At 35.4% G+C, this 24,552-nt stretch overlaps 1 protein-coding gene across 32 annotated transcripts in view; it reads left to right on the top strand.

The window, feature by feature from the left end:
• The window catches only part of NRCAM (neuronal cell adhesion molecule), a 68,975-nt gene that overhangs the window by 17,785 nt on the left and 26,638 nt on the right, over positions 1–24,552 (top strand). For 9 of the 32 annotated variants that reach the window (XM_062612169.1, XM_062612179.1, XM_062612277.1 and 6 more), the window contains 15 exons: positions 5,812–5,955; positions 7,152–7,263; positions 7,629–7,795; positions 7,879–8,026; positions 8,552–8,676; positions 9,573–9,602; positions 11,032–11,133; positions 14,555–14,752; positions 14,866–14,936; positions 15,826–16,051; positions 16,359–16,474; positions 19,119–19,323; positions 19,516–19,638; positions 20,648–20,824; positions 21,962–21,997. In XM_062612169.1, the coding sequence (XP_062468153.1) occupies positions 5,812–5,955; positions 7,152–7,263; positions 7,629–7,795; positions 7,879–8,026; positions 8,552–8,676; positions 9,573–9,602; positions 11,032–11,133; positions 14,555–14,752; positions 14,866–14,936; positions 15,826–16,051; positions 16,359–16,474; positions 19,119–19,323; positions 19,516–19,638; positions 20,648–20,824; positions 21,962–21,997 (1,980 nt within the window). Of the gene's footprint in view, positions 1–5,811; positions 5,956–7,151; positions 7,264–7,628; positions 7,796–7,878; positions 8,027–8,551; positions 8,677–9,572; positions 9,603–11,031; positions 11,134–14,554; positions 14,753–14,865; positions 14,937–15,825; positions 16,052–16,358; positions 16,475–19,118; positions 19,324–19,515; positions 19,639–20,647; positions 20,834–21,961; positions 21,998–24,552 lie in introns of all 32 variants that reach the window. The other 23 variants (XM_062612187.1, XM_062612213.1, XM_062612196.1 and 20 more) reach the window with 5 other exon arrangements.

Below are 24,552 nucleotides of genomic sequence, written 5' to 3' on the forward strand. Positions count from 1 at the left end.
AGGCCACTTTCACTGCTGAAGGAAGATGAAGTTTTATCACGTTCAGTATTTAACTGCAAATTGATTGAATTGGTTCCTGTACAAAGAATCTGTCAGGGCATCTAAGAAAGAAGTATTACAATCGCAGAAAGTGCAGTTCATAAGATTCTTGTGATGTTGTATTATTCTGAGTTATCAAAAGCTGGTCTGGAAACTACCAAGTACAGTGTGCCTTTTTGTTCACTTGTTACCAAATTATAGAATTGAGGCCCTCTTCTTCCAGCTGAATGATTAGTAAATTACCGTAAAAGGAAACTAAAGCAGTTGTTTCAGCTTCAGGGCAGTGCTGCTAGAACTACACCCATGGAAGGATTTCAGAGAAAGAGAGCTACATTTGAATTTCAAAGCCCTGCTGTCATCATATATCCCGCAGTGTGCCTCCTGTGGCCCAGTAATCTGTTTGCAATACTTTAATTTTCTGTTGGAAAGCACAACTGGGAGATGCTTAATTCTTCCAGTTTTGTTTTTCCATAATAGTGTCAGACAAGGAAGGGGGAATGTTGAACCGTTTGTCCATATCTCAGTCAAAGGGTGAGGCTTAAATACCAATAGGGAAAAGGGAAAAAATAAAGAAAAATGTGTATCTTAAGCACCTATAAAAAAATTTCATTTTGTTCCAGATTAATCAGAGTAAAAAGATATTTCTGAAGGAAGATTTTAGGTTTCTTTGAAGTATTTTAATTAATCTTTTTCAACAATAATGCTTGTAAGAAAAACTCCAGCATGTCTGAAAACTGTTTCGGACACGGTGGAGTGGTAAGGGCCTAACCTGCTAGTATTTACTCACAGGAGTAATTTGAACTCAGATGCACAGTCCCGTTGAGGTCAATTAGAATTAGTTTGGCAAGTAACAACTGAAAGTTCAGGCCATGACTCTGTCTTGCCTTGTGCTTCAATTAACACTCAAGATATGCATTATTTATACCACTGCCTAAACTATTGTGTTATACTGCTTAGATATTCAGCATGGTTTTACAAAGGGAAACCATGCATAAAGTATCTCAACTTTTAAGAACCTAACAACCCAGATTAATTGGGAAGGGGAAGCACTTTTCATAATTGGGCCTCAGAAAGGCATTGCAAATACTGCACAAAAGACAAATTTGTTGGTTCAGTGGTTCATAGTTCATGATGAGCTATTAAATATTAAATACACAGATTTATACAAAGTAGTGCACTGAAAGGCACTATTTAACTTCTTTCAGAATGTTCTTTACTTGTTTATATCACATTTCACATTGAATCTTAGGTTTTAGTTAGTCTCCATTAGTAATCACATTGAATTTAAGGAGAAACATTAGCCCTTAGATTTCCTTCTTGAAAAGCCTTGATAATCCCTGGCTCAGAGATTTGTCATCCATCATGTTCTCTGTGAGTACACACACAAGTACACCATAGACATGGAAGAGTGGGGGAAACTGCTGGATTCTGATGCCCTGAGGAGTTCAGTCCCTGCTTCTGCTTGTCATTTTGTTGGAACTGTGCATCTGGCCTAGGAATTTAAGGATGAAATTAATAGAACTACAACAAATATTTGGTATAAAAATCTGTCTCAGAAGAGTCAGAGATCACTTAGAGATATCTGATGTAGTAGCTAGTTTATTGAGTTCTAATCAGGAGATTTAGGTATGTATAATATTTAGTAAGTAGTGATGGATTGGCAGTCAGTGCTCTAGTATTTATTACATTTAAAGTCAGTATTAGATACAAAGATGATCACATAAACTGTAAGTGTCTTAAATGTTCCATGCATGAAAAAAAAAATGTCACTTACTAATCCATCAGTGTCTGGTGTAAGTCAAGGGGTCTCTCAGCCTTGAGGAATCACTGCTTAAGGGGAGATCATGGTTGTGCAGTCAGCTGCTATGGAGGAAAAGCTCAATGAGCCCTGATGGCTACAGGTATTTATAACATGAAGTGGGTGATTTGTAGTCAGATTTTCTGCTGTATTTATGCAGTTTTGTCCACTTATCAGCCCAGTCTCCAGCCAAACGTTGTTTTTTTTTTGGGGGGGGGAGGGAGGTGTTGATACTGAGTCCTCACTGATAGCCTCATATGTAGGATTAACCTTGATTAGGTATGCTTGTTGTGCATCTGCCTGGACCACAGTTCAGTTATTTCTAATAGAAGTGCATCCATTGCAAAATCTAAACTAAATAATTGTCTCAGCTTTTCTCAGAAACTCGTATTCTGCTGTTGATGCAAAATGATAGCTCAGCTTTACTAAAGAAATAAGTGACTGAGTACTATAACACTTAAACAACAGACTTTATAATACATTTGTTTTCCAACAGTCGTGTAGTCGCTGTGAATACATGCATAGTGGCACTCCTTACTTTTGATTCATAACTTTGACTTGCTAAAGAAGATGCAGTCATCCAAAGACACTAGTGAATATTTCTTCTCTTTTCTAATTAGAAATTATTCTTCATTATGTTTTTCTGTGGCATTTTACTTATCTAGGTAAAATTAGCTCTTACATGCCAAAGATGTATGTGTTCTCTTTGATACAGGGAAGAGCAGTCATTTTGTCCCTTTCTTCTTCAGCTTGTTTTCAGCCAGGAGGAATCAGCTGAAGATAACATCAGCTTTTTCACTATAGAATAGAAACAGTTAGTACTCACATACCCTACAAACTATAATTAAAATCTCCAACATTATTCTGGAAAAAAAGGTATGCTACCTCAGGTTACATCATACTTCTCGGGCATCAAAATCCACCTTAGTTCAGTGCTTCCTGGGACGTGGAGTCTGTTAGCAGTGCTAAGAACTTACATGAGATGGATCTCATACTCTTTTGTGTTTCAGAGTGTGGTAACAATATAAGGAACTCTGATTTCAGGAATGATGATTTTTACATTAGCTTTTTTAAACAATAGCAAATTACAGAATTACGATCAAAGGTATATACCTCCTTCTGAGTGAATTATTTATACATTCTCTGTACAGGAATATGCTGTATGTGGCTACAAAGTCAGGAAGCTGTCTTATTATACAAAGGGATGGAAAAAGTGGGTGAAAACAGGCAATCAGGTCTTTGTCCAAAAGGACATAAACACATTCATGAGCTAAGATTCAATGTTATTGAGAGGAAATGTTGGTTGTTACAGGTCATATGCTCAACTGTCTGTTACAGCAGCAGAACTCCTTGAACAAATCCCCATAATTCCTTATCCCAATTGTACAAACGCTTTTTAAGTATTAAGGAATTTTCTGCCATTTTGCCTATCAGCAGCAAGTTAGATTTGTCAAAGATGTCAAAAGCATTTTCTCCTTTTTGTGTACCTATCCTGTAATGTGATTAGAATCCTTGTACAGAGAAACACTTGAGTCGCCTTGCCATATCCAGAGGTCCTTTCCAGCCTCAGCAGTTTTGTGTGTGCGTGTGCAGCAGTGCATGCTTAAGATCATAAAAGCAGCTGGATGATACCACATCTAACTTTTACAGCAGTACATGGGGAAAGATGTATTCTGTTCTGCTGCTGCAGACATACAGGTTCTGTTGGTGCTGCGTGGGAGGATGAGGCATATCAGAAGACAGACTGTTGAATAGGTGCCAGTCTCAACAGGGAGCTTCCTGAAAACAGTGCCCTTCAGCATGCAAGTGCCCAGACCAGTCAAAGGAAGCATTGACTATCCTGACACTTTCCTTAGTTTGTTTTTTTTTTTTTCCTCTTGGGACCCACAGCTTAAAGCTCTTCTGAGAGAGCAGGTGCCTACCTCCTTTTCTTCAAATAAGTGAAGAGGGATATCTTTTTCCCCATAAATACAGCAGTGGGAAGGGAAGATGCTACCCATCTTTTTATATGGTAATTTAATGGTTAGATTGTTCTTTTAAGATCCACTTCCTTCTTCAGTCATAGAGGACTGAACTAATGGCTTCCACCTCTCTGGAGGGGCTATACCATCAGGGGCTATATCATCAGTAAGGTATTATGTACGGGAGTATGTGTGTGTGTGAATCTGTGCACCCGTTAAAGATTCGTCGGCAGAAAATGCTGCAGGATTCAGAAGGCATGAGTGAAGGGGAGCCTAGAGCTTGGGGCAGGCAGTAGCTGTGATTGGAATGCCTGTGGGCAGATCTCCTACCTCCTGGGAAGGCGGCTCTGTGTATTTTAGCATTTAATGGTGATTTGTATGCAGAAACGGACCACTTCTTACAGCTGACTGGCCTGCCTGCTGGGCTACTCACCTCCTCTGTCTATTTTCAGTCCATGAATCTTTTAATGAAAATGGCATTTACATAGAATGGGAAGCAATGTGAAATGTGGAACGCAATAGAAAGTAAAGCAAAAGAGGAGAAAAATAAGTGCCAGCAATCCAGAAGTCCATAGCATTTAAAATTCTAGTGTAGCATAGCTATACAAATAGCATAGCATTTAAAATTCCAGTAGTACCTTTCTCTACCTTTCCAAAATTTTTGAATTTATAATATTGATATGAACTCAGAGTGATGGAAAACAAGAATTAAAAATGGAGTTGAAAACTGCTCTTTGAGGCATCTGTTTGGAAATTGATGTAATTACTTTACATGCAAGTGTAAATGCATGGGTGAAATACCCATGAGCAGTAGCACAGATCTGTGGTCCGCTTCCTCTGGTTTCTTCACTCTTAGAGAATTCAGTAATAGATACGTCAGTAGATTTGAGAAAGTACAGGAGAAATTTCTCCATTTTCTTTACAGATGAGTACTGAGGTATTGTCTGAATCAAAAGGTATTGTCACTTTACAGAACATTTCTGTGAAACAGAAGAAATGAGAAATGATTTTATACAAAAATATATTCCACAAATATACCTATTTTCTCAAGCTCCAGCAAAACATAAGGGTGTCAATTTTGATGATGCAACTAAACTATGATGCATGCCTTTATGCATATATGCATTTATTTTTCATATTGGTATATAAATTTTAAATTAATTTTCAATATTACTATAGTAATCTGGGTTTATATAACATTTTCTTAAAATATTGAATTATATCTTGTGCATTTTTATGTAGTGTAGTGTTGCAAGCTAAGTGTTTTCTCCGTTTTACCTCTCTATCCAATTGTATCATAACTGACAGCTATTATTCTTCAGTAATATCTTGTAATTTTATTTTTGGTGATATTCTTGGTTCTTCTGATATGCAAGAGCTGTTTGACAGCTCAGGTTACTACAGAACGTTTGAGGAATTGGCACTGTATAATTATTATATAAGGGAGAGAGTGCCACCTACTGAACTACAATTGCTGCTCTTGTGAAGTCTGTTTCTTGATTTTGTGTGAAAGAATTGCTTATGCTTTACTCCAAGATAGTTTTCAACTAAGTTTCTTTTTATATTTGGAGAATAATTTGTATTATTAAAATCGATTTGAAAAACTGAAACTTTTAAGTCACAGAGGACTGTGTCATTCTAACAGCATTTTCTTCTGACATTCAGAACTATTGCTTTTTTTTCTAGATGCTGTCTGTATTTACCTGATCTTGTCATAAGAGTATTTTCCCCTGTATTACATGCAAAATATGATCTCAAACTCACTTCTTTGAAAAAGAAACAAAGAACCCCCCCCCCCGAGAAATGGTAACTCTACCATCCTGCGTTAAGTATTTGTAGAATCGGAAGAACTTCCTTGATCATATTCAGATTCACACCTTAACCAGTCAACTGTCACCCAGGAAAACAGAAGAAAGGACATATTAGTCTTCCAAATTATTTCTTTTCAGCAGTATGTAACATATCATCCAACAGCAGCTTAGGAAAAACAATTTATTTTCTTTACACCAACAGTTGCCCCAGAAGATCCCAGCAGAAAGGTGGATGGTGATACCATAATTTTCTCACATGTGCAAGAGAGATCAAGTGCTGTCTATCAGTGCAATGCTTCTAATGAATATGGGTACTTGCTAGCAAATGCATTTGTGAATGTTCTGGGTAAGAAACAGATTTTATAGTTTTCAATTTTTGTGGGTATTCAGGTGTTTCCTGTTGCTACAGGGACTGCATGCTCAAGCCTTGCTCAAGGTCTTCAGTGGGAATGGATGTATTTCATGAGCCCTGTAAAGGCAAGGGTATACCTTGTTTTTTGTAGGATATTTCTGAATTTCACTGTTCCTAAGTAAGAAGGATAGTAGTGAAAGCTACAAAAAAAAAATTGGAAGAAACTTTATATCTTTTGTTTGTTTATGTAAGGGCATGTAGTGATAGGACAGTGGGGAGATGGATTTCAGCTGACACAGGGAAGATATAGATCAGATATTAAGAAGTTCTTCACTATGAGAGTGGTGAGACCCTGGAACAGACTGCTCAGAGAAGCTGAGGCTGCCCCATACCTGCCAGTGTTCAAGGCCAGGTTGGATGGGGCTTTGAGCAGCCTAATCTTAGTGGAAGGTGTCCCTGCGCAGGGCAGGAGAGTTGGAGCTAGGTGTTCATAGCAGACCATAAGAAGCATAACAAATAAAGCAGGAATTAGTATTCCATAAGTTAGTATGTTTCAGCACAGTGTCATTGACTGTGAATGGTTTGGATCCATTAAATAGTTGATCTCTAAATTGCTGTTGCAAGGAGACATGATTATGCATTTTTCTTCAAGGCCTCCCAAGAGCATGTTTCTAATTAGAAGATATTGTGGCCTCTCTAATTCTTCTCACTGAATTTAACAAAGCTGGTAGAAAATCCTAAGCAGAATGGACTCTATAGACTCTCCTGCAGGAGCTGGCAGGTGTTTTGATTGAGAGTCATTATCTTTTAAATGAAAGAAAATGTAAGTGTTTCACAAAAAATGCATTTTAGCTTTTTTTCTGCCTGCAGGTTTGTTCAAAATTATGTAGTTCAGTCTGTTCCCAGGGGGTTCTTTTCTTAAAGTGTGTTTTGATTTAAATTTTCAATTGAAATAGTTGTCTTTGGTGCCCATCCCTATTACTTGTAAACAGGGAAGAAGCATTTGTTTTTCCAAGATAATTCTCCGACATTAACATTTCCTCAGGCTACTGGCAGTAGAGTGTATTTGGACCTAGACTGAGATCAGAAGTCACCACCGGGAAGTGTGATAACATATAATTCCTTAGGCCATTCTGGATATCTTAGTACTTTGTCCTTGCATATTTGTACCTGTATCTTTGTCTTTTCAGCTGAGCCACCAAGGATTCTAACTCCTGCTAATAAACTGTATCAAGTCATTGCAGATAGTCCTGCATTGCTAGACTGTGCTTATTTTGGTTCTCCTAAGCCTGAAATTGAATGGTGAGCTACAGTTATTGTGCTTAAATTATATAAAAGAGACAATTATATCTACTGAAACAAGCATTTAAAGCTTTAAAACTGAATTTACTCTATTTACAATCTTAAAACTGTGTTTTTAAATATATGCTGATTATAATATGCTAATAAAACATTACATATACTTAACATAATATTACATATACGTAACATAGTTAAGATATCCCTAAAGAGTAAAGTAAAATTCATTATATGATTCTGTCTAAATTTTATTATGTGATTCTATCTATATATTCTAATGTAGCAGTCCCAAGTTTGGATTTTCTAATAATAACATACAACATAATTTAACTCTGATGTCAGATAATAATACCAATTTTTATATAAAGGTTTAAAGGAGTGAAAGGTAGCATCTTGCGTGGAAGTGAGTACATTTTCCATGATAATGGAACCTTGGAAATTCCGGTGGCTCAAAAGGATAGTACTGGTGCTTACACATGTGTAGCGAGGAATAAATTAGGAAAGATACAAAATGAGGTGCAATTGGAAATTAAAGGTAAGAAATGAATCATTCTTCAATCACAGATTAGTATAGAATTTCAGACTTTCTCAGTATCTAATAGTCATTTTAAATTTCAGATCCAACAGTGATAATTAAACAGCCAGAATACAAGGTGATTCAGAGATATGGCCAAGTTTCATTTGAGTGTATAATAAAGCATGATTCTACCTTATTACCAACTGTTATATGGTTGAAGGACAATGATGAGCTGCCAGATGATGAAAGGTATGGACAAAAATAATTTTTCTTTCATTGTTTAGTTTTTGTCGGCTTCTTTTCCTATCTTTGAAAGGAACATAGTGGCCTACTGACATTTTCCAAAGAAGACTGTTAAAATCATCGCTGTCCTGTATTTGGTGACTAAAGGACTTACCTATCATGGTGAAAATGTTAAGGTAGAATTAAAAACGAATGAGATGTAAAAATTTTTATTTGTGTACATTGACTGTGTATATCAATTGTGAGGAGAAGATAACTGGTATGAGAAGCTGAACAGATAGTGGAAAATAATTTGCTCTAGATCTCAGATAAAGTTGAGTATATCTGGAAATACAAGTACATTAAGATAGACAGGTACTGTGGGAAGGTGGTAAAGCAATGTAGAAAAAGCTGAGGTAGTCCCATAGCTTATATTGCCATCTAGATATTTGCTGAATACACAAGTATATGGGATTTAGTAATGTCATATGCAAGTTTCTTATAACAGTACCAGTAATGAAAAATGAGTGGCTGAATCTGTTGTATTTACAGGTTTCTAGTTGGTAAAGACAACTTGACCATTATGAATGTAACTGATAAAGATGATGGAACATACACTTGCATAGTTAATACTACTCTGGACAGTGTTTCAGCAAGTGCTGTGCTTACTGTTGTTGGTAAGAATACTCTCAAACTTTATGGTAGCAGGACTGTGTTTTATTATTGTTAAGTATGAAATCAGCATTAGATTTAAAATGAAAAGCACAAATATCATTTTTGTTTCTAGGATAGGACAAAGGAAACATCACCTATTTGTAAATGAGTGTCAGTGTTTTAAAAATATAGGCTTAATCTAAAGTTTGCCTTTGAATCAGCTACTTTCAAGAGAGTCCATTACCTACAGGACATATTTAGCTTCATGCTGTATAGATTTTTATTTGGATCACATCTGAGTTAACACAGTAGATGGCATATTGCAGAGAATTTGAACATAAACATTTTAAGTCAGGAATCTCTTTTGCAGCTAAATTATGCTTCAGAAAGACTGAGCATGCTTGGTTGTATGATTTTTCAAGGATTTTCTTTTTAAAATAGTTCTGTCTGTTAAGTTTCAATGATTGCAGATTGTTGCAAAATGCATTCTTTGACCCTTCTCCCTGTCTGTGAGAAAGTTTTAAGTAAATGTTCTGAATGGTTCTTACCTGAGCTCAGGCTGAGATTCAGAGTCAAGTATGCTTCTGTTTTAAAATTGTGCTGTGATCTTATGCCTGTACAGGAATGACATACTACTGTATCTCATTTGCCAAATGTCTAGAACTTATTTAATAGATTTTATAAGATTGCTTACTTTATTTTTTTAATCTATCCTTATTTAAAAAAATGGATAAAACATTCAAGGATACTTTTATAACTTTTCAGTGAAAAATTGTCAATGTATTATATAAAATCAGCCATTTCCTCTAAATGTATTAACTTTTCTTTGTCTCTAATAATTATAGTCTTTAACTACCTACAGAATTCTGTTCCTTTGGCTACTAACTTATTAAATACTTTATATTAATGTTCTTTTCAGCTGCTCCCCCAACTCCAGCTATCATTTACGGTAAACTAATACAAAGTTTTCTTTCTACATCATCTGTTGGATATATTTCTCATTTGCCTATTGCAAAGTGCAGCATCTTTTTGTCCTCTTTTTCCTCTGTTCTTGTGTGTGTGTGGTTTCATCCCATTTTACCAACTGCTTCATTACTGGAGTACTGGACTTCGGAATTTTGCAGTGCAGGCTGCTTTGTATTTTAGGGAATAAGTGATTTTGAGAGATAAATTATTTTTAACTAAGGTTGATTACAGTGTGATAATGGTTTTCTCAATAGAGTACACTGTAATGCAGCTTAGTTATATAATAAATGAAAGATCTAAAAGATGATCTTAAGGTCCTTTCCAACCCTAACTATTCTGTGATTCTATAAATCCAACTGTTCATTAAAATCTAATTCACTATCAAAGAACTTGTACCAACCAAATTATGGTATGTTTTTATTTTGTTGCCACTTCTGATGGCAGCTTTGTAGGTCTTTTGTGCTTTATTTCATAATTTGTCTTCATTTTACTTCACTCATAAAATGGATAGGACCGTATTGACCAGTTTGGTTTATGATTGATTAAATTGCCAATAAGGAATTTTAAATAAAAGCTGAAATCACCCCCAAAAATGTGTCAGATGCAGTATAAAGACAGTATAAAGCCTTTGATTTGTGCTTTTGTTGTTTGTGGGGTTTTTTTTTTCTGAATTTGGGTTTTAAAATATGATATAATATGCCTAAAGCACTTTTGAGTGTTTAAAGCACTTTTATGTAACTATCATATTTAGTGAAAATGCTTATGTATTCTTAAATAAACCTCCTCATTAGTCTTGATTTTTTGGCGACAAATCATGTAATTAATTATTTTCAGCAATTTGGGATAGACAATTACATCTTTATGTCCTTTAAAGATGTATATTAACAGCTTGAATAGTATTTCAGGATTTATCAAGAGTACAGCAAAAAATAAATGCCTAACTTGCAATTAGTTTCTGTTTCAACTATACTTGTTTTGAATTCACATGTAAAATATTTGTAATGACTCTAGCAAAGCTTCTTTGATGTGAATGCTTTCTTATTTTCAGATTTTTATTAAAATACTTCTAGTTGCAATAGAAAACCACCCATAATCATTTAAAGATAAACTAAACATGCATTTCATAATTCTTTGCATCTCATTACATTTTTATATAACAGTGCAATCAGATGTAGACAAAGTCAAATATAGATTCTTGTTAATGTATAGAAGTTTCCAGGTACATCAGTTCTCCATTTTATCTGTTTTGTAACTATTGCATGCTAATGGTCATTAAGTTCTGCGTATCTAAGTGAGTAGATCTGTGCTGCTGTATTTGTGGAATTCTTTTTATTGGAATGTAAGGGGCTATTTTCAAAGATGAAACTGCATATCTGTTCTGGTGTGATTATTTGTCTTCATTTGATTTACAGCTCGGCCAAATCCACCCTTTGACTTGGAATTAACAGGTCAGCTAGAAAGAAGTGTTGAACTCTCATGGATACCAGGAGATGAAAATAACAGTCCTATTACAAGTATGTTTGTTTGTATCTATCGCGCTATATTAATAGAATTATGTTAACTGTTCTCAGAGATTCCAAAGGGTGAGTTCTGAGATATATTTGTGTGCAACATGGAAGAATGGTAAATTCGTTCGCTACAGTTGCCATTTATTTACACAATGAAATTTCACTAAATGCCCTTTAGTGTACAGCCAAGCAGAAAAGACTTAGTCACTGTCCTAAAGAGCTGGGCTTGTCATCCAAAAACTGTGCTAGTTTAACACAGAAGTTGATACTGATATGACCTCTGTCTGACAGGGTCCTATTCTATGTGTAGAATAGACTTCTTCGTTACTTATCTGCTTCTGAAGGAGAGACCTACTAATATCTTGCATTAACTCTTTTCTAATTCACATGAATTTGAAATAACATCAGTACCTGTATCTTTGGGAATTATCCATCATTACAGATACAGAAACTTCATGAAAATATAAAGCAGTTTTTCTGGTGTTTTGTTTTTTGTGTTTTTTTTGGGCGTTTTTTGTTTTTTTTTGTTTTTTTTTTGGTTTTGTTTTGGGTTTGTTTTTTTTTGTTGTTTGTTTTGTGGGTTTGTTTGAGTTATTATTATTATTTATTAGTCCAGACAGCTGAAGGAATAAAGCATGTCCATAAGACAGAGAAAATAGACATCTACAAAATTTTGAGACAGATAATTGATCTTAAATGCTATTATTCCTCCCAGTAAAACACGATAACTGTTTTATTGAACAGGAGGATGGAGGGGGAATTAAGGAGGAAGGAAGAAGGATGTTACTGTTCGTTTGTTTTCCAAAAAATAGTAGGGTCTGAAAGATTTGTTGGGGCAACCTTTTAGTTGTGAGCAACTTAATGTAATAGTTTAATTATTTATGCAGTGTATTTTTAGCTAATAACTGCCACAAGTTACCAAGGCTGGTGTTCGTGTTGTATGTGAAATAAATAAGTTAGGCTGACTTACTGAGTGTTGCTCTCCAGGGTCTGATTCTGGTTGTTATCAACACTGAACACAAACCATAAGCATCAGGCATCTGAAAAATAAGTTTTGTAGAAACAGAATTCGACAAATTTAAGAACATATCAAAGATTTTGATTACATTTTAAGGAAACACCAACAGATTTTACTGGAGTTATACACTTTCATACTTGTCTAGTGTATATCAACTAGTAAGATACTTTTTAAAAATATAATATATGTAAATTTAATGTAAATATTTGAATTGTATTAAAGATATGGCTTATTGGTATACTTGTGTATTAGTATTTTCATTTTTTTCCAGACCAGAAGACACAAGTCTCTCCTTTCTATAGGAATGAGATCACACTGTTTAAAAAGAGATGATACTAAGTGGTGTTGTCTCATGTAATTTTTTCTAAAAGTGAGATATTGCATGCACTCTGATATTAGCAATTGAACTCTTTTGACTAAATAATTTTTTTTTTAATTATGATGCAATTTATATTGTAAAATAAGGCATTTGCTTCATAAGTAAATTTATTACCTCTGTTGGTGCTGCTATCACTTCAAAGGGCAGATCAACACTCAAGGATAGCATTTCATTATGAGTGATCCCTTTGCACAAATAATATGACTGACATGCTAAATATCTCTGAAAGCTCAGATAGAATTTTTTTCCTTGAAGTCTCCTATATATTGTTCTATTAGAGTTGCAAGCAGAATGCTAGTTATTAGGGAAGCTAAAGAAAACTTTTGGGGTGCTTTATTTTTTTTTTTTTAGCATGTAGTGTCATGAGGAGAAGAGGCTTTAAGCTGACAGAGGGGAGATTTAGATTGGACGTTAGGAAGACACTGGAACAGGTTGCCCAGTAAAGTTGTGGATGCCGCATCCCTGGCAGTGTTCAAGGCCAGGTTGAATGGGGTTTTGAGCAACCTGGTCTAGTGGAAGGTGTCCCTGCCCATGGCAGGGGGTTAGAATTAGATGAGCTTTAAGGTCCCTACGTAGTAGTCTAAACTTTTCACAAAGACTTTTGTTCAGAGAACATAACATTCCAAGAGCTTTATCTCTGAACAAGCACCACCACTGTATCTCAGCAGTAATTTGGGGCCAGTTCTTTCTTACTACTCAAGTCAGAATGAAATCTTCAAGCCTCAAGTCCAGAAGGCTATGTTTAGTACTACTTACCTATTTTCCTTCTTGAACAGCTTGGCTCCTTATGTGTTATTTCTAAGTGCTACTGTAATTATTCTTCTACAAGCAATTTCTAGATGTCCCTCAGAATTTCTTTAGTAATGCAAACAGGATTTATTCTAAGTTATATTCTGGCGTTTTGTCCTCACCTATACATGAGATAGGGGAAAATTTTTGTTACACAAAACACAAACATTTGATGCTCATGTATCTAAACTTAAGTTTCTGTGGAATGTATTCAGACTACACATTTTTCTCCCATTTATTGACTATATCCTAACAATTCCTCTAAAGTGTTTCAAAATTTGTATTTTTACCCGGAAGCTTCTTTGGCTTGTTCATAGCTGAAAAAACAAATGTCCTTTTGTCTTTGCTAATAAGTATGATTTTCTTTTTGACATCTACAAGCCTAGTTATCCCTGAGATTATATACTCTGTAGGACCTTAACAGTAATCATTGTAATGTTCACACAGAGAACTCTCCAAGAAATTCAACTTCTGAACATATATTCTATGACTTAATTAGAAGATACTGAAAAGTGCTCTCGGAAACCTTCCTCAAGTATTGGTTCTTGACTTTAAGTAGTTCTTCACTAAGCCAGTCTCATTGGGGAAATTGGAATACTGAGAGAGTTTTAATACTGTATAGGTAGTACTTGTCAGCCTGATACAATAAGACCAATATATTTGTCAGCCAAATATTACTTTTGCATCAAAATTCCAATCTTGTCCAACTTCCTTGCTGTGATAGTTCAAGGGTTCCTGTTACATTAAAATTCAGTATCCAAGAGAGAGAGTTCTTGTAGTAACGTGCTACATGACAGGTAGATCATTAGTGAGAATACCAAATAATAAAAGTAAGGATGTTTCTACTCTATATTCTATACTCACTGTATGTTCCACATATATATTATAAATTATATGTTTGTAATATATAATATTGTATATTATATGTTATTTATTACATATATATTATACATTATATACTGTGTATTATATAGTATATGTTATGTATATTATATATGCCATATACTGTATATATTATATTCTACAATTTTTATGTTATATATTGATTACCTGGGTAGTAGTTTTGAGATGCACATTATAGATCTGTGTTCTGGTTTATGTACTTACATTTCAATTTCCATTGTTTTTAAAAGCAGACGTTGGATCACTCCCTTCCGATTAGCTTGTTCAGAAATGCCTATATTGATTTAGGAAGGTGTTGCAAGTTTTGACATAAAGTTGGATTCAATTTCTGTTTCCAGACTTTGTGATTGAATATGAAGATGGACTGCATGAACCAGGGGTATGGCATTACCAGACGGAAGTTCCTGGAACTCAGACAACAGTACAGTTGAAGTTGTCTCCGTATGTCAACTATTCATTCCGCGTGATAGCTGTCAATGAGATTGGCAGAAGTCAGCCGAGTGAACCATCTGAGCAGTACCTGACAAAATCTGCAAGTAAATAACTTTTCCCGCTTACTAGCGATTGATTTCTTCTATGAATGGCATTGAATTTACTTAGAATGCAAACAACAGTCATTCTTGTTCACATGCAAATGTTTTATTTTTAGACCCTGATGAAAATCCTTCTAATGTACAAGGGATAGGCTCAGAACCTGATAATTTGGTAATAACATGGGAGGTAAGTTTGGGTTTTTGAGGTTTCATTTGCTTTCAGGTCTGTGAGTAGCTTTTTTCTTTTTGAGAAATAATAATAATCTAACTGTGAACATACTACGAGCATACCCAATGCATTGCTTGCTTAAAACATTCTTGAAAAGGAGTAAAATCCAGACATTTCTCCATCTTCATTTTGAGGGATAAGCTACATGGAATTTAAAAAAAAAAAATAACTTAAGGTGTGTATTTTCCTTGAGTGATTTTTCAAGGTAAGCCATTAATTTGGTAATACAGGATGTTTTGCTGCCAGTTTAGGAAAACTTAAATATGTAAATTGAGGTTTATCTCAAGCAGAGTCTTATTTTTAGAATTAATTCTAATGTGAATCTTGATTCTACCATCAACTTTTGTGATAAACTAAGCTATTGTGCACTGTTCCACTCAAAATTTCTGGGGAAAAGTTTTCCCTTCCCATCATGGTAAGGTTTTCTCTATAATGCCTTTACCTCTCAAGGGGAGCCATGTAAAACCAGTTTCCCATCCCAGGCAAGGAAACATTGTCTAGGCAACAGTTTACAGGGAAATGGTGTACGTCTCTTTTTTCCTTCTTCCACTTTTTAAGAAATACTTGAAAACAAGGTATGTATACAGCAATCCCAGTCTTTGGTTGCAAGAGAATTAGCCAAGATCACAATTCAATCTGATTTTTACAAATGGATCAAAAGCAACTAAACTGGCATCCTGTAAAGCTAAATTAGATAGCTTAGAAGTTTCAGCAGTGTTTCTCCATCACAGAACACAGTGGTAAATTTTTCGGTAGAATTCTAAAGAAGAATCAGTACATTTCCTTTGTGGCTTTGGATTTTTCTGATGCTTCTGAATATTTTCAAAAGTATTTCTTTCCATTTCAGTCTTTAAAAGGTTTTCAGTCTAATGGACCAGGGCTTCAGTATAAAGTCAGTTGGCGACAGAAAGATGTTGATGATGAATGGACATCTGTTATAGTTGCAAACGTATCTAAGTATATCGTGTCTGGTACTCCAACTTTTGTTCCTTATGAAATAAAAGTACAAGCTTTAAATGACCTGGGATATGCACCAGAGCCGTCAGAGGTGATTGGACATTCTGGGGAAGACTGTAAGTTTCGTAATGTGACTCAGTTGTACTGATTAAAAGCAACTAAATGTGTAACCTAAATGGGTATTTAAAATACTAAGATACTGAAAAAGGGGGATAGTAGTTGGTTTTGTTTTTTCTTAAAATGAAGTAATTTGGAGATAATAAAGCTTCATAATACTCTCTAGTATTAATCCTGAGGTCAGCTTTTTTAACATAGGAACATTTTAACTTACTCCTTGAGTGCAATACAAAGACTCATTCTGAAAAAGTATGTTCGTGTGGTTTCTCATTCTAACTAGGTACTTGTTGCCTCCTTTCCACACAGTGCCAATGGTTGCTCCAGGCAATGTGCAGGTTCATGTTATTAACAGCACGTTAGCAAAGGTGCATTGGGACCCAGTTCCACTAAAAACTGTCCGAGGACACCTTCAAGGGTACAAAGTAAGTAGAGTCAAAAGCCTTCAGTTTCTTATTTATTACAATAGATCACTCTTCCTATATATGTGGTTGTATCCAGATTGAAATTACTCATGTGTAAGAGGACTCTTGCTTTTCAGTGAGCTCACTGGTTTTGCTGAAAAGAGCAGCAATGTTGATACAATTCATTTAAATTTCAACAATGTTCCAGCCTTGTAGTAATAGCCTCCTCTGACATTGTCCTTGAACCATAAATAAAACAAGCTCAAGACCACAGGACTGACAAGAGACCTGACCACTGAGTAATTTTGCTGTTATGGCTAGGACAAATGTGACAGTCGTATACCATTGAAAAAGTTGCAAATGCAGCAAAAGTTTCTTAAATAATTTTTGCAGATACAGATAAATCAAGCTAACATAGGTTAAAAACATGGCAATTCCTAAGCTTTTCCTAAGGTATTCCTATAAATTCCTATAAATTCCTAAGGTATTCTTATAAAGCTTTATACACACTGAAAACTTTTCATGGACGTAGAGTATGCTTGGAATTTCTTATCTATTGGTGTAGCTTACAAAGGACATGACTAGCTCTTTTTAAACACATCAGAAAAATCCTACTAGCAAATTCAGGCTTTCCTATTTAATGAAATTATCTCAGTGAGATATACTGTGTTATAAGGCATTTCAAACCTAGAGAAGAACTTTTAAAAATCATTCTTTTCATTGTTACTGCTGCCATTTTCTCCCTGATATTCTTATGAATATTCTTATTCAATACAATACATGATGCAGTCTCTGTCATTTTCCTCTTCCAAATCACTGCTTATCAAACCCGTCTTACTAAAGCTCTCCTTTAATTTCAGCCTGCCTAGTGAAAAGTGATGACCCCTCTATAATAACATGCTTTGAGATATGTTACTGGCTAACAGTACTTAAAACATCATGAACTATACCTTATGAGTTTCAATAGTAATGGTGCCAACACTTCAAGCTTTTGTTACCTTGTAAATGGCTTTATACACTAATTGGTGGGAAGAGAGCTACAGGATCACAGCTGATGGTGTTGAAAAACATTAACTCAAGCCATGTAAAACATGGTAGCATTTAACAGTGATTAGAAAGGTATGGTATGTTGTTAGCGATTGGAACTGGTGTTAGTGTAACATTGCTTTATAAGCTATCTAGGTCGGCTTTGTAAGTCTTAGTTCTATTTCTTGAATTCGTATGTGAAATTCTAGCTTCCTCAATTAAAGGGGTGTTTTGCAGTTAGCCTAAAAGGAATCACTGCATTGCTTTATCAGTTTTAGTGTGTGATCGTACATGCATAAAAATTGTTCTGTGAAAAATGAACAATGATGTGCTTAGAATCATAGAATCATAGAAACATAGAATCGTTAGGGTTGGAAAGGACCTTAAGATCATCAAGTTCCAACCCCCTGCCGTGGGCAGGGACACCTTACGCTAAATCATATCACCCAAGGCCTCGTCCAACCTGGCCTTGAACACTGCCAGGGATGGAGCATTCACAACCTCCCTGGGCAACCTATTCCAGTGCCTCACCACCCTAACAGGAAAGAATTTCCTCCTTATATCCAATCTAAACTTCCCCTGTTTAAGTTTGAACCCATTACCCCTTGTCCTATCACTACAGTCCCTAATGAAGAGTCCCTCCCCAGCATCCCTATAGGCCCCCTTCAGATACTGGAAGGCTGCTATGAGGTCTCCATGCAGCCTTCTCTTCTCCAGGCTGAACAGCCCCAACTTTCTCAGCCTGTCTTCATACAGGAGGTGCTCCAGTCCCCTGATCATCCTCATGGCCCTCCTCTGGACTTGTTCCAACAGTTCCATGTCCTTTTTATGTTGAGGACATCAGAACTGCACACAATACTCCAGGTGAGGTCTCACAAGAGCAGAAGGTGACAATCCTGGAAGTAATACAAGTCTTTGTAGGACCAACTGTTAATATCTTCCCAGATATCATGTTAGAGAGACTGTGTAATAAAGAGAATCCAGTCAAGTTAATTACCTCTGAGGCTCATCTGTAGTTTCTTAGAAACTCAATCAGCAAAATGGCCACCAGAAGCAGCTTTGTGACATGATCTAATTGTCATATAAAAGGAGGAATAGTTTTCCTGTCCTTGGTGGAAATCCTTCCATGAATGTAACCTCGGAGACCTTTCAGGACTTGTGTGTTTTTCCAGCCCAGACAAATATTTTGGTTTCTCTCCCATTTAAAAATATCTACTTGGCTTTCACGTCATAGGGAATGGCATGCTCAGGTGTGTGACATAACAAGGTGGCAAAGTGCAAGTCTGCTTTGGAAGCTGTGTAGACATCTTGCTCAAAGAACTGATGATTTGAATGAGTCCTACCTCTCAGATGGACTTGCTAACATGAGAACCATCACATAGTAATGCAATTCCAAACCATAACTTGCGTGAAACTGGTGTTGACCATTAGCAGAACTGGCAGGTGATAGTTGTGTAGACACGACTGTTTCTGGACAAAGCCTGTTTCTGGAGTAGGAAAGCTGTATGCTGTGTCTCAACTGAGTTTATTAAAATTGCAATTAATCCTACCTATAATTGATGGATAATCATGAAAAAACTTAAAGTTTGTAAAATCAGGACACTTTAAATACTCACTGTAGATTTTCTTCTGTCTTTAGGTTTACTACTGGAAAGTGCAGAGTCTATCCAGAAGGAGTAGGCGACATGTAGAAAAAAAGATCTTGACTTTCAGAGGAAACAAGACTTTTGGAATGTTGCCAGGGCTGGAACCATATAGTACTTACAAGCTGAATGTTAGAGTTGCTAATGGTAAAGGAGAAGGACCAGCAAGTCCAGACAAAGTATTTAGGACCCCTGAAGGAGGTATGAAATGAGAAATCTGGAGAATAAACTTAATATTCAGAAATAGAACAATAAGGGTATAATTGCTGATTTTTCGTTTTGGACATCATAAAATAATAATCTGGCTCAATACAATAATATTTTAAGAATTAATAATTCATCAGCTGTTTTAAGTTAATCTACTCTGTATTTACTGTATATTCTTCTTAAAAGTTCCCGGCTCACCTTCCTTTTTGAAGATTACTAACCCAACACTGGACTCTCTGACGCTGGAGTGGGGTTCACCAACCCATCCAAATGGTGTTTTGACATCATATATACTGAAGTTTCAGCCAAGTAAGTTGATTATAAATACATGTTTAACTTAGACGATAGGTGTACCAAATAGCAATCAGTTTATTAAGAAAAAATGTTAAGTTAATGTATTGTATGTACAGAAGTTATGATTGCAACATAGATGTCAAATTTGGAAAAGATTAATGTATGTTGACAGTATAGATGAATAGAAAACTTCACTTGCTTAAGTATAAAGTTAGCTCTTTTATATTACTTTTATTTCTTCAAAGCATGCTTCAAAGAAAAATGGAAGTCCTAAATATAATAGACTGCCAAGTTAGAAGCAAGACACCACACTTGCAAATCCCATATTTGAACTGCAGAGAAAGTATCATTAGAAGTAGATCAAAATACATGACAATTACATTGTTGTCTGCTTCTGCAGTTTTCATGGTATTTTACTCTTAAAATGAAAATTCATAGGTGTGTTATTTACTCATATCAGAGGTACAAATCACTTCCTTAGGATCCCCATGCCACTGCTTCTTTGCCCAGAAATATGTCAGCAGTGACACTGGACATTTAAGAGGTTTATGTGCATGGAATGGGTTAAGGAAGTTTGTTTTCTTCCACTTACCAACTTCCACTGCATTATAGACACTTGAGTATTTTTTTGTTCCTGAGCATACTGGATTTATTATGAGGCAGGTAGTGCAGAGTTTCAGAATTTTTTAATGATCAGTGTTTCAAATGTGTGTAAGTTCAGATGATCTGATGTGGACTCAGTTGCTTTGAATTCAGATATTTACCAGAATGGAAGTTGTACTTTTAAAGCTTACAGGTGTTTCCTATCTCCCTGTTGAATTTTGGCTCTTTGAGTAAATCCTTTTTACACAAAAGTGACTTTCTTTTGAAACTGTAGATTATCATTCATATGACCTGAAATGGACAATGCAGCAAACAAAACAAATAAATACAAACAATATCAACAAAAAATCCTGTTTTAGCACAATGACAATGTAGTCAATTTTCCTAACTAACCTTTTTTTTTCTTTCCTTGTGACAACAGTCAACAACACACATGAATTGGGTCCCCTGGTAGAGATAAGAATTCCTGCCAACGAGAGCAGCTTGATACTAAAAAATTTAAATTACAGCACACGGTACAAGTTTTACTTTAATGCACAAACTTCTGTTGGATCAGGAAATCAGATAACTGAGGAAGCAGTAACAATTATGGATGAAGGTAAGATGGGTATGTACAGAGGAAACCCGTAGAATTTAAAAACCACTCCAAATTTTATTCAAACTATTTCTACTACTTCCTTCCATTAAGGAAATAGCCCCTTTTTTTTTCTAGAGCTTTCTTAACTCATAAAAGATTTTAAATAGTTTTTAAGAGAAGGTGTGTAAAGGTTTTCCACAGTAGTAGAAGCCCCCCAGAAAGGTGCAAAGCCCCTCCTTTTAATATAAACTTGCAAGTTCTAGGTCTTCAGCTTTTCTGGTCTTCAAAGATGCATGTAAGTTTACATCTGAAGTGTTTATGTATTCTGCTTCATTGATCTGCTCTGTTCACAAAGAACAATACTGAAATAGAATCATAGAATCTTTTAGTTTGGAAAAGATCTTTAGATCATTGGTTCCAACTGTCAATGAAATGATGCAGCTTCATGGCTAGTGGAAATAATTTCTGTTTTGAAGTATGCAACAACTTCTATGAGGTCTCAACATTGTTTTTTTTTTTTACAGAGCTGGCAAAAACTGTAAAAGCCCCTTAAGCTTAAAAAACCCTGCATAAATAAATTCGTCACCTATGGCCCCAAGTAACTGGTGACCTTCTATAATATTTTAAAAGTTTTAGGTATATTCTTCAGTCCTGTTATTGATTTTTACATTTATTGTCATTCTAGATCTCCGATTTTGGCAGTTATTTTGTTAAAGATGTTAAGCAAAGGGAAGAATTTAGGGGAAAGTATTTTATGATTTTGCACATCTTATTATTAAGAGTCTATTTTGACACCATCTTTTCACAAATTTTTATGCTTAGTAAAATTATAGTTTAGTGTCATTTCCATAGATGAGTCGGTGTGCAATGCAGTTTCTCTAATACTGTATTAAGGTTGCATATAAACTACATTTATTTTAAATTGTGAACCTTAACAAGCATGAGCCATGAAATTTTGTAAATGCATGTATATTATTTTTTGTCTTGTAATAGTCTGTCAGTGTTCAGCATAAGTGGGTCGTTTCTAATTTGTTTGAATTAATACATTTTATCTAGTCTGCATGCTTTTCTGTTTTATAATGAAATTATATTTGTATGTTCCTGTTGGTGTTGTATCTAATTATATAGTGTTCCTGTTCTTGTTTTCCTCCATTAAAGCTGGTATTCTCCATCCTGCTGTAGGTGCAGGCAAAGGTAAAATGAAACTGCATGATTTGTTAATGTGTGGATTTTGCAGTGTGGCAAATGGGGGAATTGGAGTGGTAAGGACAGAAAATCTTGGTTTTGGTGATTTCTTTTTTTTTAAAAAAAAGAAAGGAATACAGAATGTTTATTAATACCTTTCATCTTACTATTTTGCCATGTAGTTCCACAGGAATTCATTAGCTTTGCTTCAGCAAAGTCTAATTATTTCTGAATATTTAACGGATGTATGTCAGTGTCACAGATATTCAGGATCCAGGTGCACTTGCACTGATTAGCTGGAGTAGAAAAAAAAGCTCTTCTGCAAAGGAGATTTTTTTACTGCCTGTGCCATGTGCAATTTTTTTGTTGTTTAAAAAAAGTAAGTGCACTCTTGTTTTCACTGCTGATTAATGCTACCCATTGGATCACGTTTATTTTATTTACAAGTCAACTGTGCACAAGAGACAGATGACTGACAATACCCGCTGTATACATCTCAGTTTGAGTATCAGCTTGAATGCACAGGCAAATGGCTTCCTGCTGTCTTAGGTTCACAGATCTTGTGAATGAGTATTTGATATTTCAGTTAGTGGGACCTATTGTCAACCTTATTCTTAAATTCAGTAATACTTAGTTTTTTATGATGCAGTTCTTCTGAATTTTGATACCTTCACTGTCAAAAGCAAAGGTTGTCCTGAGGACTGTTAGGTAGCTCTAAGTCAGAAAGGTGTCTCTATGTGTATGTGTTATTTTACCACAGAAGTGTCATTGACACCAATGAACATCTGTGCTTCAGATTGTCAGACCATAACCATCCCAAATCAAAATCTATGCATGAAATACCCAGTATTTTTTACCAACTTGGAGGAGGCAGGATAAAGTGTTTTACGTATATTTTATTTCCACTTGATGCTCAGGTATTAGAATAATAATAGCCATAAAAAGGAACTTAATTTTCTTGGTCTCATATGATTCAGACTATAATATACATATGTATGTGTGCATTTGTGCATATATAATATATATATTTGTACATATAAGTGTATTCTATTATGTGATGCATTTCTGGTTAGTGTATGGAGTTGTGGATTTATATTAATGACAGCTCATTACTGGTTGTCAGTCTGGCTGTAGCTGAGAAGTCAGCACAGATTTGAACACTTCAATCTGGCTTGTAGTCTTGGACATTGACAGCAGAAATATAAATTAAGTTCTAATTATTTATAGCTGGCTATAAAAACTCATGAAAGGAAAAATGGATTCTCTGTGTGAAACAGGTCTAATTATAGCTGTATCACAGTCTGTGGCTAGCAGAAAGCATCTTATTTGTAAGATCAGCTGGAGCAGCTCATATTTCAGAGCTGTCATCTCGGGTTCTCTGAAGACTAAGCAGATGTCTTCATTTGGTTCCATGCTGTTTATGGTTTCAAAGTTTTCACATATTCCTGTAGCATCTAGCTCTTACTATTGCAAAGAAAACTTTGGAACTGCAAACAGGATGGAACTAAAGCCATGGCATCTGTTAGGACATCTGAGTTGCTGCAGGTCTGAGATGAATGTTCGTACTAGTTACTTACATTAACACATTAACTGTTTTGCTACTGATCAGGGACCATGAGGAAAGATAGGATTGTCATATTACCAAGTACTAAGTGATTTTGTCTCATAAGTGGGTGGATTTGGAAGATAAAAATACTCAGCCCACTCAAGGAGCCATACCAAGCAGTGAATTTTTATTCCTCCATTAAGTGTAGGAGGGCCTGTATGTAGATACAATTCCTACTAATATGGACCCAAAACCAAACCAAGGAGATAGTGAAATTTGGATAATCCCAACCTTTTGTGACCAAAAACGTATCTTTTTTTTTGTTTGTTTTGAAGGGCAGAACTTACCAGGAAATTTTATTTATCCTCTCTCTTTCAATTTGAGCACATTCATCTTGGAAGTTAAGAAGACAATAGGTCCCAGTTTCATCCTCCAAATTTGTACTGGAATATCGGTATTAGGTGTTTTCTACTGACTAGGTGCCCCTGATGACTTGCAGCTTGGGCAGTCAGAAACACTAAACGCAAGGTCCTGGAGGAATTTAAATCATTCAAACCAGGGCAAGCTGTGCTACTTGTGATATATTTCACTTCTCAGACTAAAATTTTACATTTAAATGCAAAGGGAAGTATTGCTTCAGTGAATCTAAGGTTCTTAAAGTGTCCCAATATTTTTATTGCAGTTCTGAAATACATTCCCTTTCTCTTGGCACCATTTGTCCTTTGCCATCTTTTGAGACAAGTGTGGGCCCTTCATAGTCTTTTATTACTTTAAAAACAATCAGAGTGACCACAGTCTGCTTACTGCTGCACCTGGTATTTTAATATTTGTCCCAACTGAGTTTGTTTGATTATAATGACTGTACTGGTGTTAAGTAAAGATATCTAATATATTCTAGACCAGTAAGTAGGGAAGCAAGTTTTGTACATTTTTTTCCATGAGGTTAAATAAAAATTTTAGTTGAAAGCATGAAATATGAGGTCAAAGCTAGGGGATTTAGATAAAGGAATCATTTTTT

The sequence above is a fragment of the Pezoporus occidentalis genome, unplaced genomic scaffold (genome assembly GCF_034315485.1).
Source record: "Pezoporus occidentalis ecotype Australia unplaced genomic scaffold, CSIRO_AGI_Poc_V1 ctg100, whole genome shotgun sequence".
NCBI lineage: Eukaryota > Metazoa > Chordata > Aves > Psittaciformes > Psittacidae > Pezoporus > Pezoporus occidentalis.